The 15372-nt window shown below is 36.4% G+C and overlaps 1 protein-coding gene across 1 annotated transcript; it reads right to left on the minus strand.

Annotated features, from left to right (window-relative positions):
* Window positions 1–351: 351 nt before the first annotated feature.
* Window positions 352–14034, minus strand: LOC139142327 (adhesion G-protein coupled receptor G2-like). The gene is made up of 18 exons (XM_070712236.1): window positions 13922–14034; window positions 12268–12634; window positions 11793–11860; window positions 7422–7629; window positions 7055–7188; window positions 6337–6565; window positions 5930–6101; window positions 5197–5352; window positions 4779–4895; window positions 4466–4514; window positions 3962–4074; window positions 3655–3782; window positions 3147–3418; window positions 2896–2965; window positions 2159–2541; window positions 1783–1857; window positions 1467–1547; window positions 352–1240 (listed from the first exon to the last, which is right to left on the minus strand). Exons 1-18 carry the CDS (start codon window positions 14007–14009, stop codon window positions 1140–1142), a joined length of 2811 nt encoding a protein of 936 aa, XP_070568337.1. The 5' UTR covers window positions 14010–14034; the 3' UTR covers window positions 352–1139.
* Between the last annotated feature and the right edge of the window lie 1338 nt (window positions 14035–15372).

The following is a 15372-nucleotide window of genomic DNA, read 5'->3' on the forward strand; positions in this document are numbered from 1 at the left end:
GTCGCATCGTATTCATTCCACTCTTCAAACGGATTAGCCAGTATAAATGTGTCAAATTATAGTGAACGATGCCATGAAAATGGTAATATCCATATAATTATTTCTTGGATTTCACATAACATTAACGGAATGTGAACCATCTCTTACTCAGTGTCAGTATATTTTATTCAGCTCAAAACATATTTTCACCAAATCTCACCTAATAATCCTGAAGGTTTAGAAATTTCAGGGTAATTAAAACACATTATCCTGTGATTGAATAAGATAATTTCTTCTAAAATTGCTATCTGCTACTTGTAGTTTCTGAGGAAACGAAAGTGAAATGATATTTTCAAATTTGTGAGCCAAGATATTTGCGGAGATAAGTCATTATAAAAAGCTGTAACACAGCACAAAATGTTCTTAATCTTTTGTTCTTAGCCACCAAAAGATGTATTTACATATTATGTCAACACAAGAGGAATAATTATTTTCAAAGTTAAATACATATTATGTCAACACAAGAGGAATAATTATTTTCAGAGTTAAATAAACTTTGAGTGTTATTAATGAGATTGCGCTAACTTTGGTTTAGTCCGGAAGCCTAAGTTTAATAATTAGCCTTCAGCCACACACTAGATGTCTTTTGGGGGATTTAAAAACAATAATGATAAAATGACAATAAATTTACCGAGATAAGAACAGTGTAAGATTGGGTAATTGTAAAATGAATGACGGCATAAAGTTAAATAGTTACGCGAGAACGAAGAAAAGGTGTAAAAATGAAACAAAGTTAATTCAATATGTGATGAAAATGAACGGAATGTTAGTTGTAAAAATAAAACTGTGACAAATTCCAAAAAGTGGGAAAAACAACTATTTACGAATTCTGAGAAGTTTTAAAAGTAGGTCTCTATACAATAATGAGCGACACAAAATGAGCACTAGGTACTGTTACCCATAAAGCAGGAAAAAACTACGTATTTCCCAAGGTGGGTAAAAATAGGAGCGGGAGGACAATGTCTTATGTTGGAAGTTGTATAAATGACACAAACAATACTTGACCGGCAATATCGACCTTTCACTTTGTCTGTTAAAGCTTTTTTATATTGATAAATAGATGCATGTAGATACAGATACAGTATCTTGAGATTTAACCTTCACTGAAGATCATCGCTTGTCCCATTCGAGTGTCTTTTGTATGTACTCATCACCTCTCCATTGGTCTGGTAATGTTGGTCTGTCGAAGATATTGGAGAACCTGGAAGAAGTTTTACCTCAATATCATTTTCAAATTGAATCAACAATTGAACAAAAGTGCCAAACCAAGCCAAACCAAACCATGACATGTAATGGTTACTTGACAAAACGAGACAGTACATTTGTCAATATACCAGTTCAATATCATATATGTAGAGCCATAAGTCCTTGGAAGAGAAGTCGAGAAAGACTTTTAACAGTGTAATAAGAATTAGCAGCGTACTTACCGAAGATGGCGTCTTTTTCGGTTGTTTCACTTTCGTTCTGTTGGATGGCGCTCGACGTATTCACTATTGATGTTGATTCATCTGAGATACAGACAAAGATCAATAAATCTGTCAATTTAACTTTTAGGCTGGAGCTATAGATTGTGTACTTGAGCGTAATGTAACTGCTGTTAAAAAGGACACTATATAGATTTGATACTTTCAGCGTAATGATCAATACCAATTATGTGCAGCAATCATTGTTATTCACGTCCTTGCAAAAAGTTAAGGAAGATATGACACCGTGTGGAAAAAATTATAATAGCTCTTTACATACCGAGGATGGTGTCTTTGTCGGTAGCGTCGTTCTGTTTGAGGGGGCTCGACATATTCGTTGATGTCGTTGCTTCATCTGAGATGTAGACAGAAATCATATTTTGTCATTTTACGTTTGTAAGCTGAAGCTGTCGATTGTATACTTGAGTTTCTCTTTTCTGTTACAAGCGTCTATCGGAAATGGGATGACATAAAACTTCATTCTTTCATCGTAATCATTAACGGTTTTGATTGAATTTCTCCTGAGCAGTGGTCATTACAGCGAAATTACTGTCAGTGTTTGATAACAATGCCGTGTTTTAAAGATACAATCGAATGCATTCTCACGAATTGGCAAAAAAATAGAAATTTTGAATCGACTTTGAAAAAACACATACGCTCTTTCCCACTTTTGCAGCCTTCGCATCGACAAAAAATCTTCTTCCACCAAGCTCGCACGTCCTTCTTCATCGCACAGTGGAACACAAAGATGAACAGCCCCTGCAGACTGTTGAATATGGCGAACAGGTAGTTGAATAGCAGACTGGCTTGACCAATGGCAAAAAAGGCAAAGATCCATGTCAGACCCAGCAGTACCATCAAGGCAATGGCCGCCCTCAACCTCGAAACATAACTGTACTTTTCGTGTTGTGTCGATGTTCTTGAGTTAAGTCGACACATTTGGTATATGATTAGGCAGAAGACGATCAGATTGAAGAGGAGAACCAGACAAAATGGAGCTAGGAAGGCTATGTAGAACGCCATGTCCGACAACCAACAACTAAAAAGTAATAATAAAAAGGAATATCAAACACGAGCATCATAACGATTGCTGCTTCGTCGGAACCATAGTTTTCTGTTTTTCATATAAAGTGACAAAGTATTTGAGACTTCGTATGTGCAATCTAAAATGTTATCAAAGCAATGATTTCCGTATATTGGTATTATTTATGCAGATAATTTTTTAAAACATTCTGTGTCGATTTTAATTGAAGTTTGATTCATACACTGAAACTCGATAATCTCCAAAATTCATAAAAAAACTCATCAGACAAAGCTAAAGTATTGTGTGTAATATGTATTATATTGAGCGATGTCTTCCTTTCCCAGGAATTCAATGTCACAGGGAACTTACATAGTGTTATGGTAGCCATAGTTGTCAATGTCAACAGCCAATGTAATTACAACGATAAGTACTGGTACACCTGTACATTACGAAAGGAAATTGTTCACTTAATGTCAAAATACAACACATGTCATTGATTTTATTTTCGATTGTTTTATTTCAAATTGTGCTTATTCGAAATATGTCTTCATAGTAGTGTTTTTCTAAACGTTGAACAAATATTGGACCAATTAAATTATTTTTAAAATTCATTTACTTACCCCATCCAATCAGGCAAAACTTGATCATAAAATGACTAATGTATATTTCAAACACTTTGACCAGCATCAGATACAGGTGAACCGCTTCCAGGGCCATCCACATCATAACAGCCAATAGAAAATAGTGTAACAGAACAGCGATGGATGTACAAAACCCTGGTAAGGTCGACTCGTATTCGATGGCGAATGAACCAATCAGGAAGAACAGCAATGCCATGAACAGTGCAAAGCACAAATTTATCAGAATTTTGGTAGCTTTGTCGTGTGTTTTCCTGAAATAAAGGTAAGATATGCAGGTGTGAAGAATTTCACAGCAATAAAAAATAATTAACAACTGAAGCGATTCGGAAGGAAAACGATAATAAATCTGCACATCTCGTCTAATCACGACGTGACACGACGTAATCTTACCAAAGGAATACGATGAGTATAATGTTGAAACTGTTCGAATAATAAAAAAAGTTGCGTGGAATTTTTTATAGAAATGAGATAAATTTTTAATAGTCACCTGTAGCAAATCAGACTCACAAGCGTCGCAGCCAAGGCCAACAGAGATATGATACATCCAATAATGGAAATTATAGATAACGCTTTTTGATGGGCTGGGTCGAGCGGGGGACCAGATCTGTAAACATCCTGAACATAATGAGCAATGGTTTAAGAATAAGCAACCAGGTTTTTTCCTTGAAATATATATGCTTGAGTGTGCTTAAACAAGAACGTAAAAATCAAAGTCTCATATTAATCGACATACGCCCTCATATAGAAAGATATTTTAAAACTTCTATTTTACCATATTGATAATCTACACTTACGAAGAGAAGTGCAAAGTTGGTCAGATGATCACATTCACATACAGCCATGAGTTCACCATGATGTGCCTCGGACGAAAGTGAACAGCCCTCGTCGGACCAAGCACCATTACCATCTCATTTGTTTAAGTTGCATCAACATAATCCAACAAAGAAACAGGGCGAGACATTTAGAGCAGACGATATTATTCAATTGTGAGGCACGCTATAGCAGATTTAGATTAAAAGATACGTGATATTGCCTTCACAAAGTTTTATAGGTAGGCAAATGCGATGCATATGTTTTCAGCCAACTTGATAATATAATCAAGTGACGTGTATCGGAGGCAAATCAACCAAAATTAAACAAAGAAAACAAAGAAAGATTGCTTATTAGACACAAGGCAACTTTCTGCAGCTTACTGTTAGAGAATTAACTTGAAAAAGGAGATCTTTGGCTACTTCTTTAAATGAAAGCGCAATTTTTCCCAAACAAAAACAGTATCATGCCTTCGCCAGAGTACTTACCATTAGATCTTAAGTCCCAAAACACACAGCTTATGTTACCACTGTATGACTTAAAAGATAAAATACTTTAGCAATGTTAACATCGTGAATCACATGCACATAAAACACTTTATTTTAGAAGCATGCGATGTCAGCCATCTTCTGTATGCCAATCAAGTCTAAGATACATGTTGGTGTTTAAATGATTCTCATCATTAGCTTTTATTGATATAACATCAAACTGATTTACTTGATGTCGGCTTAAAAGGAATGCTACAATTCGTGTTGTTAATCAAGCCTCAAAACTTAAAACTTTATCAACGATGCCCCTTACCTGATTTTGATAGGATAAATGCAATATGACAGGGTCGCTTAAGTTGGTAAGCTTCATTTCTCCAATGCTCGAAGCCAACACTGGGCTGAATCCGGACAGCGTGGAGTTGTCGACAGCCTAAAAAACGTAACAAAGTTAAGAGAATGCAGAAGGAGCTGGTAACTCTCGTTGTGGTACGAGTGAACCATGGGAAAAGATGGAAGAACGCGATACATAAGAGAATATCTGCGAGTCGGCCATATTTACATGCACAGAGCTGTACCTTATCATTAATCAATCGTAGAACATTACAAGAAATGATGGGTTATATTTTTGCCAGAAAAGATATAATTATCACTAAAACATCTCGGTTCTTGGATCTAAAACCATGGTGCCCCTAGTTTTATGTCAGTAATAGTATGTTTCACAGGATACTAACCTCGAAAAAGGTGTTCAACTTATGACCTACAAATTGCGCCCTCTCGACCTGTTGCTGTTCAGATTGATCCAACTGATAAAATAGAGACGATGGCAATTGAATTGATGATGTCATCTCTCCGCTTAATCTGCTAGGCTCTTCTGAAGTGTGCAGTTGCTGAACAGAAAAAAATATACAATCACGTTAAATCGGTTGTCATTTCTCTGTCCTTATCTGCCTATCAATGTCTCTTTATGTTTCTCTTCTGCCCCACACTCATGATTGCGAAATGTCAATGCGATTTCAATCGAATAAATACAGTTTTTCTTTGTTGCGCATTCTGAAAAAACAGGAAGACCTATTATAATTGATAATATTCGGCTTTGTATTTCCATATATAATCGGAACAATACACTCGATTCATTTGAAGCACACGGAGCCATGTGCTTCCTCACAAAGGCAATACTTTCTATCTCCACAGTTTTATTTGGGCAATCAATACCAAGGTCAATCGACTAGCTTCACAGAACATAACATTCAAGCACACAACTATGTTCCGGGGAGAATCTCGTTGAAACAGCAAACTAATAAATGTAAAATCTTGCATCGCAAACTGTCATTTGAATCATTTAAGATGTGACTGCCGACTGAAGACAGGGTAATGACAACGAATGCGATTTTATAAGCTACTTTTGTGCACAGTGTCTTTCATGAACAATTTCACTTGTCTCCTTACTTTTCTATTTAAACTTACGTTTACACTCGGTACCACAAACGTCAAGCCTTCAAACGCTGTTGCATTTATTGAAATTGCTGTTATCAATATGTTTGGTGTTCCTATGGTTACTGATGCTGAAACATTTGTGCCTTCGGTAGAATTGTCGTATTCTACTTTCAAAACAAGTACATCTACGGTACGAATAAGTCTGACAGAGATGAGAAAGTGCATTATAAGAATATAAGTGTTATGTATTCACATTATTACATGTACTTTTCTTTATGTCAACTTGAATATTGGTAGCGTAGTATATGACACATAAATCTGCTAGTGAAAACAACACAATTTTTTTTGTAACTGGAGTTCAAGTTAATATAATTTTCAAAAATTCTCAATTATTAGAATTGAAAGCAACTATATCATCTAATTACATATAACTCTACCTTGAAGAGGTATTATCGTTCTCTTGACTTGCCACCAGCACTCCAAAGTCAACGCTCAGTAAATTATCCGCACTGAGAAGTACATCTTCCGCCACGTTGATCTCTGTGCTATTTCCGCTTTCCAAAACATTTTCGATTATATCAACTGTCAGAGCTAGTTCAGTCTCGTCGAAAGTGTCAGCATCAGTCGTGAGGTTGACTAGTTCTCTAGAAACCATCTCAGCTTGTCCTGTAGAAATATATTTTTATGTTATTCATATGAATCCATGAAATATCGCAAAATAATAATTGAGTAACGTACTAGACGACGGCAAATGAATTTAAGCAGCAGGTGATGTGAGGCTACATGTATAAACGACGCATGCTCTCCAGGTGCAATTACGTGACAAGAAAGTTAACTCTAAAGTCAGTTAAAATTAGCCTGTTACATGCAGCATCAGACAAGGCAATAAAATGCGCTCTATATATAATACAATGAAGCACGATGTAGGGACCTCTTGATACAGCAAAGCGTCGGTGCCGTTCATAACTGGATGCAAGACACATTTTAGCCCTGCCTTCATAGATAAATAAAAGTGCTAAGACCAAATTATTCTTCCTTAAAATTGTGATGCGCCTCATTATTACATATGAGGGGGTTGGCCGTGCAAAAATAACTCTAAAAAAGGGCGTGTCATTCTTGAAACCACGCCCCGTTAAAGTCTGCCCCATTCCTCACCTGGAGGTATGGTAAGATCTGCCAAGTGGCTTAGACGGTCTTCTCGACTGGCTTCATTTTGAGACATGCAAGCAGAAGTGTCCTCTCTCTCCCATGATGCTTGAAGTTCCACGTCTTTCGTACAAATTAGTGAACTGTAAAGGTAAAAATAAGATAAATAGATTAGCTACATTGCAAGAAATGTCTAACAATATCCGAATAACATTGCTTAAAGTGTGTATATCGTTCTAAAACATCTCAACAACCAATACAGTAAAACCTTCGGAGGTGACCTTGTAAACGTATTGCCCTGAATCCAAGTTGAAGATGAGGTGATACGTTTAAATTGGAAGAACAGTCAAAGTTAATAAACTTGAATAATCAATACCAGTGCCTTCGCGCCATCTTGTCGTTGTACGGACATTTGACATCAATTGTTCTGTTGGCAAGGGTTGAAGGCCAGAATATAATTCCCTTATCATCTTCTGTCAGTTCAGCATCGCAGTGAAGCTGATTGGTCGGCAGTTGATCAGTACAGTCACAACGAGGATAGCTTATATTCAGAGGCGGGCATTCATTCTGAGTAATCAAACAATCTAAAAAGGGAAATGCATTCGATTATTTAGTCATGAACATCATTGTTACGTGAATACGCATTCAACCACGGCCACTTAAAATTTGTTAAAATGATTCGTCGTTAAAAATGTTGATATCATGTTTTACATCACCAGGTTTAGAACTATTTTGCACACATTTAAATTGGCGATGTACGGGACCAACAGAGTTTTAAAAGAATGTTTTCCATCAAAGATGACAAGAAAACCACCTCATAACTGTATATTTTCAAAAACCTGAGAATCTAAAGTTTAGTGTGGTAGCAATAATTTACTTGGTAGATGAAGGAGGTATATATTCGGCGTAGAAAACCTTTATTTTTGTATCAATGTTAAAAATCAATGGAAGTTCAAAACGCCAACCTTTTTCGAAATTTAATATTCCGCTTGAAATAAGATTATATGTGGAAAAACTAGTATTATATTTGGCATTATTTATCTTCAATCTTCAATGGGAAGGGCTGAAAGACTGACACCAACACTTATTAAAACATGACAAGCAAAATTCAAATGCTTCTTATTCAAAATGCAAGACATTAATTGCCAAACAAAATTGTAGTTTACGTAAATAGTATTTAAAGATCATAATTTGAAAATGTCAGAAAATTTCATCCAGTTTGACTTGAGTTGAAGGCTTTGGAAATGAAATTGGGAGAAAAGAGAGGCCAAGAAATCGGAATATTTGCATAATGTTGTATTAATTTACACCTCTTTCTCACCCAACGTGTAACTGCTTGATAATCTAAAAGGTGAACGCCGTAAATATCTAAAAGGTGAACGCCGTAAATATTTTAACCGTGGTTTTGAAAACAATACTTAAAATTGAATGTATCTTCGCAAAAAAGTAATTTGTAGCAAATATGCTTTGTTATGTGCAGCACCACCTTAAAGGATACAGTCGTCAAGGGTCGTATGGGACTCATACGACCAATGTAAACACTGTTTCAAAGGTACGATGGTGATTGATGAGAGTTAAAACACGTCTGTCATAATCTACATCGTATAATTTAAATGTTGCAGCTATGATGATGAGGTGCATATAGAAATCTGCACGAAGTACATTGTTTGTAAACAAGAGACTTGCACAGGCGACGGTTTTCATTTAAGTGGAGAATAAAGATAAAAATAAAGATTTGTTTCGCCACTAGAACTACGAAGATTACTCGGGGTTGATGTTAAAAATTCCTCCGTCTTCGTCTTAAGTGTACAATTATGTAAAATGATTCAATTGATCTAAGTTGAGTTCATAGATTAAGGGCCTGCTTAGATCTATGTAACGTTACGCCATGCCTAAGACAATTGAGGGCACACCAATAACGACCGAGAATATTGTAGCTTCGGAGCGCGAGTTAAGGATTGTTCATCACTTTACGCCAGAGTACAGTCATTTTCCAGTAATGGTGGCGCTGCTCTCTGCTGCGACACGTCGACACGGCCTGTTGGCGTACTGTTTTTTTTCCAAGTTTTATTTCTGTACCCGACGAGTTGTTAATTTGTTACGAAGATGGCTGTACAGTATAGAACATTCATTTTATGCATGCTGCTATGTATCTTGTTGATTGCTGTTTTTGATGTTGATGACTTTCTATCGTAAAGACCGTGTCATTGTCCACGTCTGCGTTACAACATAGCCGACTCGATTTCAATTGGTCAGCAGATGTCTTCACGAACTCGGCTAATTCTACGAACGGACCTTCCAAAGGAAATGAAAGTAAGGAAACGAGGGAAGAGAGGAGGAATACGAATGCGAAATAGACAACAAAAAGTGTACTTGCCAACTCGTTATTCGGAATGTTCAGTCTCTTAATAACAAAATTGACGACCTCATAGCAAACGTTAAATGAACGAATGACTTTCGGACATGTAGCCCATTGTGTTTTGCAGGAACCTGTCTCAATACTGATGTAAACGACTATTGGTTGTTTTTAAACTTGTCAGAGGCGACAGGACAAAGTTATCCAGAAAAAAGGAAGGAGGTGTTTACGTCAATGAGAAATGGTGTCATCCGAACAATGCGAGTGTCAAATTCAAAACATGTACACAAAATGTGGAATTATAAGTCATGAGCCTAAGACCACACTATCTGCCCAGAAAATACCCCTATGTACTTCTGAGCACGGTGTACGTACCACCTCTTGCAAGAGCCAGTTATGCTTAAGATGAAATCAGCAAAAACATTCATGATTTGGAAACATCAGATCCTGATGCTTTGCATGTCATTAATGGCGATTTAAATCATTGTACGCTCAAGAAAACTAATGTCAGCACTAACCAACATATTATATGTGTAGATTAATGCTACACAAATATTGCTCGTGCATATACATTTCGCCAATTTGCTCCAATTGGTCGTTCAGGTCACAGTCTCATTCACCTGGTCCCGAAATATCGTCCGATCGTGCATAGGGAACCAGTAAAGACAATAACGACATTTCAGTAGATACCCGACGCAATTATCACACTTCATGGCGTGTTGGAATGTACTGACTGGGACATGTTTGTGAATTCCGCCTGTTCCGTCAAACTGGTTAAGACAATTGGCGGCTACATAAATTTCTATTTTGAATCCACCGTGCCGACTAAAACAACCAAAATATTTTCCAATAACAAACCATGGATAGCAGTGAGACTAAAGGAAATTATCAACAAAAAAAGCTCGTGTATGCAAGAAAGGACAAGGATCAGTTAAAACTATACAGAAAGAACTTAGGCCTGTCATCAGAATAGAGAGAGAATAATAAGCGTTGAAGAGAGAAATATGTCACCACGGATAATATTAAAAAACCTTGGGCTAGTATGAAGCTCATGAGTGGCTACACCTGTAAAAATGAAAGCGTCTCATCTATAAACAAACCGACATTGGATTATGCAGACAACTTGAATACATTTTACAACAGGTTTAATCGTCATGATTTCAGTGTTAAACTTGACAGTGTAAAAGACCAAATACAATGTGCGTCAAGAAATCAAGAACGAGCAGTGCAAACAACCGAAATCAGGTCCGTTTTAGAATGTAAATCAAAACAAAACAGTTGGTCCTGATGCAGCTTCACCACGCATCCTTAAGTTATGCTCCAACCAATTAGCAGAAATCTTTTCTGTTATTTTTAATATGTGTTTCGCTACTCAACAAATCCTTGCTGTTTGAAAGAGGTTTTATATCTTTCCAGTCCCTTAAAAGAATGCCATTACTAGATTTATAAATGATCTCCGTCCAGTGGCATTAACGTCCGCTGTCATAAAAGTTTATAAACGAATTGTTCTGCAACATCTGAAAAAAAACTTCTCATTAAATTAACTGATCCTTTGCAATTTGCCAATCAACAAAATAGAAGTACTGATGACGCAATTCTGACCGTGTTATTAAGATTTACTCACATCTGAATAAAGCTGGCAATTCAGTTCGAATAATGATTTCCGATTTTTCAAGTGCTTTTAACACAATCCGCCACACCTGAAAATTAATGTCAATGAAAATTCCAAGTGCAATGATATCGCACGTACGGTGGTTTACAAATTACCTCACCAATCGGGCACAGTATGTCAGATTGGGTTCTCTGTCATCAGGGATTACATATTCAAGTACAGGTGCACCACAGGGTACTGTGCTTGCTCCCTTTCTATTTACCTTGTATACTGCCGATTGCCGAGCAACAGAAACGACTTGTCATTTAGTAAAGTTTGCAGATGACTCTGCCATGGTTGGTTTGATAAGTAATTATGACTACTCAAGTTACTTACTTGAAGTTGAGCGTTTTTTCAACTATTGTGATATAAATTACTTGGTTCTGAATGTTAACAAGACCAAGGAAATGTTAATTGATTTTCGTAAGCAGCCAATTGATCCTGACCCAGTTGTTATAAAAGGTGAAAATATTTGCAGAGTTGTGACTTTCGAGTACATTGGCATCACTATTGATAGTATACTGTGCTGGTGTTTTCATGTTGAAGCAATGTTGAAAAAGCTGAATTGCTGTATGTACTGTCTTCGAAAATTAAGATATTTTAATGTAAGGAAAGAGATCCTATCTTCAATTTACAATGCAGTGTATTGAGTTATTGTATTGTCTGTTGGGGTGGTAACATATCGAAGCAAGAGAATGTATGGGGTTCGATGACTTCAAAATTTGAAACGGTTGACTTACCTACTTGACAGATGAATGGCTGACTGTAATAACAGCAGTTGTCATCGAGTAAATAGTGTTTACCTTCCCTAAAACACGAACATTTTGAAACAGGGTCACACATAATACATTTAAGTGCTTGTTGCATGCCATATGTACTTTGAAATTAAAAGGATTCTATTGTCAGACCTAAAACGGTCATCTTTCGGAATTGCTTGCAATCACCAAATCGCCGTAAACAAGTTACTAGTATACTAGTAAGAATAAAACGCTACACACTTAGCTGTTGGTCGACAGAGCTATTATCGATGTACAAATATATAAGAATTGTAAAAAAAAAATACGCTCATCTAAAATATCTTTGTAATACAGTGCTCAAGTAACAATGACGCTAACAAAATTAAATAGTGAGTATCACTTTCACAAAATAAAGTGATGAATGGGAGCTCACAAGTATTCTTATTAGTTAAGAATCTACGAAGAATTTGCCACTAACCACATCTGACAACATAACATGTCACATCCTCTACAGTTCTTTCGACCTTTCCCGTCTGGCTGATGTTTTGCCCAAAGGTCGCTATTGTTTTTAATTGCCGTCTCGTTGACCCAAACATAGTGATGCCCGTTAGTATCATTCCAGAAGTCACAACTACAGCCAACCCAGTAGTTGTCGTGATTTAGTGCTTCAACTTCCCTCAAACGGTCTGCTATAAGCTCAAGGACTGCCATGGACTCGAGAGTCGCCAGGTATGTTTTTGTTGCAAAGCCTGAAGAAAGTTTCATGCAGAATCGATAAGCGTCATCCCAACTTATGGGGTCGGTAATTGCAACGAACGTCGTCTTTTTGTTCCATTGTATAGTTTCTCTAAAAAGTAGAACGGGAAAGAGTTAGTGGCGAGATCGCTGCCAAGTCGCGCATTATATAGTCCCCCCGGCAGTGAAGGCTATTGAGAAAGATCTAGGCTTGAAGCCAACTTGGTACATTTCACTCCGATGAACTCTCCAAAATATAGCAATTTTCTGCTCAATTATCGGTTAACAAGATTGGCGGTCGAAAAAGTCGAATTGGCTGTTAGAAATACCATGCTTGGGGTGTAAACATTTTCATGGTGACCTTCATATTTATTCTGGATTTTGAAATAGCTTGTTTAAGCAAATTTTGACACTTTTCACTTTCGAGGCGCATACAACCTTTTAAGTACCAGGGTTGCCTGTATGATCATATCAGCGCAACCACTGTACAAACAATACAATCTATTGGCTTTATTTTTTTTTGAGTCTAATGCAAAATAGGGCTAATCACGGAAAACGTTTGAGCAAGATATTCGACACTCTGCAGCTTTAACTTTTAATGTTTTTATTCATTAGTTTATGTTTTGTATATGCACGTTAATTGCAACTTTTACTCTTAAACTCATGCTGATATACCCACTATTTAGCTCTTGAAAATATACAATGTTAAATTATAGTTCACATTTGAATTCTACCGCTGACTAGGACTAACTCGTTATCAATAATATGAAATTACACATGTATAGGTTGTGTTAACCAGTGGAATATAGAGTTTTTGGACATGCTCTGTGGAGTACGTTACAGCTACTTTCTCTGTAATATCTCTAGACTGTTTCGCATCTGCATATGCGTCACATTTATCGCTCTTCCCAATGTGTCCAAGTAGTTTCAAGTCTAGTTTGCTGCAAATTGCATCTATTAGCAGGGGTCTTGGGTCCTTATAGGACGACGTCATCCATCTCAATGTTGTAGATACTGACTACATGAATCATTTGTGTGTAGATACATACATAAATTGTTTTGGCGAATGAACATTGGGATTTCACGCTGATTGAGACCTATATCCACTGCACACAGTCAAATCATGCTATTTCGCCCTTGCCAGTTTTCATAATAATGCCAACGTTTTAGCTTCGCTTTTGCAAATGAGAGCAAAGTAATGTATGTAACGGACACACAGTTATTTTTTTTTTGTTATTAATATCATCGATATTTGATCATTTTAGCTACGAGTCATAATAATGCTACATTTAAAAATTTCGATTCGGGTTTAATATTTGGTCTCAGGCTCCAAGTCGAGAAATAAGAATTGCTGTGAGGAACTAAAGTGTTTTAACGTTTTAATTATTTAGTATTACCTTGACAATGATTTCCATTCACGATTGTCGCAGAGAAATACTTTAGAAGAAAAACAACACGTAGACTAAGAGAAGCTCTAAATATCATTGCTTTTCTTTGTAGTAGAGTACTCAACAACCTGTGAATAAAAAGAGAAAAGTTGTGTACTTTTAAAATTAGCCAAGTATACAGACAAGCGGTTTGTGGCCATTTTGTTATCAAAACACATTGTTTTAACACCTTGCTTCGCCCATTGAAACAAAAAAAACGTGAGGCTTATTTTGGACATCATTTAATAACCTGGGATTATGTCATTCAGTATCTCAACATGTGTTCGTAGCTCCATGAAAGAGCATTCTTCTCTTCATCATCATGAAGACAAACGAAATAGTGAAACTTGCGTTATGTCCTAAAAAGTATAGATCATTCGGCACTGTGAGTTTAAAAATGTCAAATGAAGCTTAATGTTTATCGTGGCATATACACATTTTGTGCATGAACGCCGAACATCCAACAGAAACAATCAGGTCTAATAAAAGTGACTCGTTGTTAATTACAAAATACACAGCTGGTTTATATGAGAGTGAAGCTGGACACGCCGTCTTACAAGAAAAGAAGTTTGAAAATGAGGGTTGGATTATTTAATATTAGGGGTGCACGTCTTGAAGAATGACGAGGGAGCATTGTATTGTTTCATCTTGCCTAAATAATCTTTTCTCCACTTTTGCCATTGTTCCGGTAGAATTTTCTCGGATGCAAAAATGCCAAAATTCCCTGTTCAGTTTTGTTGAGGTATATTTCTTTACTTTGCATAACAAAACAACATTGGAAAGAAATGTACAGAACCGCAAAGTTGGCAATGTGACTTTTGGCATGCAGCATCTACTTCAGGAAGCTGAAAAATTTAAAAGAACATAAATATTCTACTGCAACGTTACTGATGGAGGATTAAAAAGAAGTCACTGTTTAAAACACTACAAATTAATATTTGATTTTGATTAATATGGTGGGCTAAAAGCATTTGGAATAAGGCAACTAAGGATTTGAATGAGCGCAAGATGCATAAATTGAAAGACATTTCTTAATATATACTGAAGTGTAACAGTGAATCCATTTACTTGGAAAAGATTTAAACGGAATCCTCCTCTCCCGGCGTAAAATATCTTGAATATTGTGAATTTAGATTGAATCATTCAGTGGAAGTGTTGGAGTATTTTGAACCATCGGTATTCATCAATAATCAAAAGAACACTACACAAAACGATATCTCCCATCATTACCTGGTCAATATTTCCACTTGACAAAATATATTTGAAGCCGCTTCTTACATTAAAAGACATTTCTAACACTCCTTTGTTTTGTCAAGAAATCCAAATTCAACTTGGGTCCATGTGTATGAAACAGAAATACTTAAGATATCTAAAGTTTCAAACGTTTATATGTGGTACAATGTTTCAAATTCAGGTTATTG

The sequence above is a fragment of the Ptychodera flava genome, chromosome 10, assembly GCF_041260155.1.
Source record: "Ptychodera flava strain L36383 chromosome 10, AS_Pfla_20210202, whole genome shotgun sequence".
NCBI lineage: Eukaryota > Metazoa > Hemichordata > Enteropneusta > Ptychoderidae > Ptychodera > Ptychodera flava.

Coding starts and splice junctions, on each gene's coding strand:
- LOC139142327 (XM_070712236.1), bottom strand. CDS start 14,009: ATGATATTTAGAGCTTCTCTTAGTCTACGTGTTGTTTTTCTTCTAAAG. Junction 5,353..5,929: donor TTGTGGTACCGAGTGTAAAC/GTAAGTTTAAAT, acceptor TTTTCTGTTCAG/CAACTGCACACTTCAGAAGA. Junction 1,858..2,158: donor CTGCAAAAGTGGGAAAGAGC/GTATGTGTTTTT, acceptor TCTACATCTCAG/ATGAAGCAACGACATCAACG.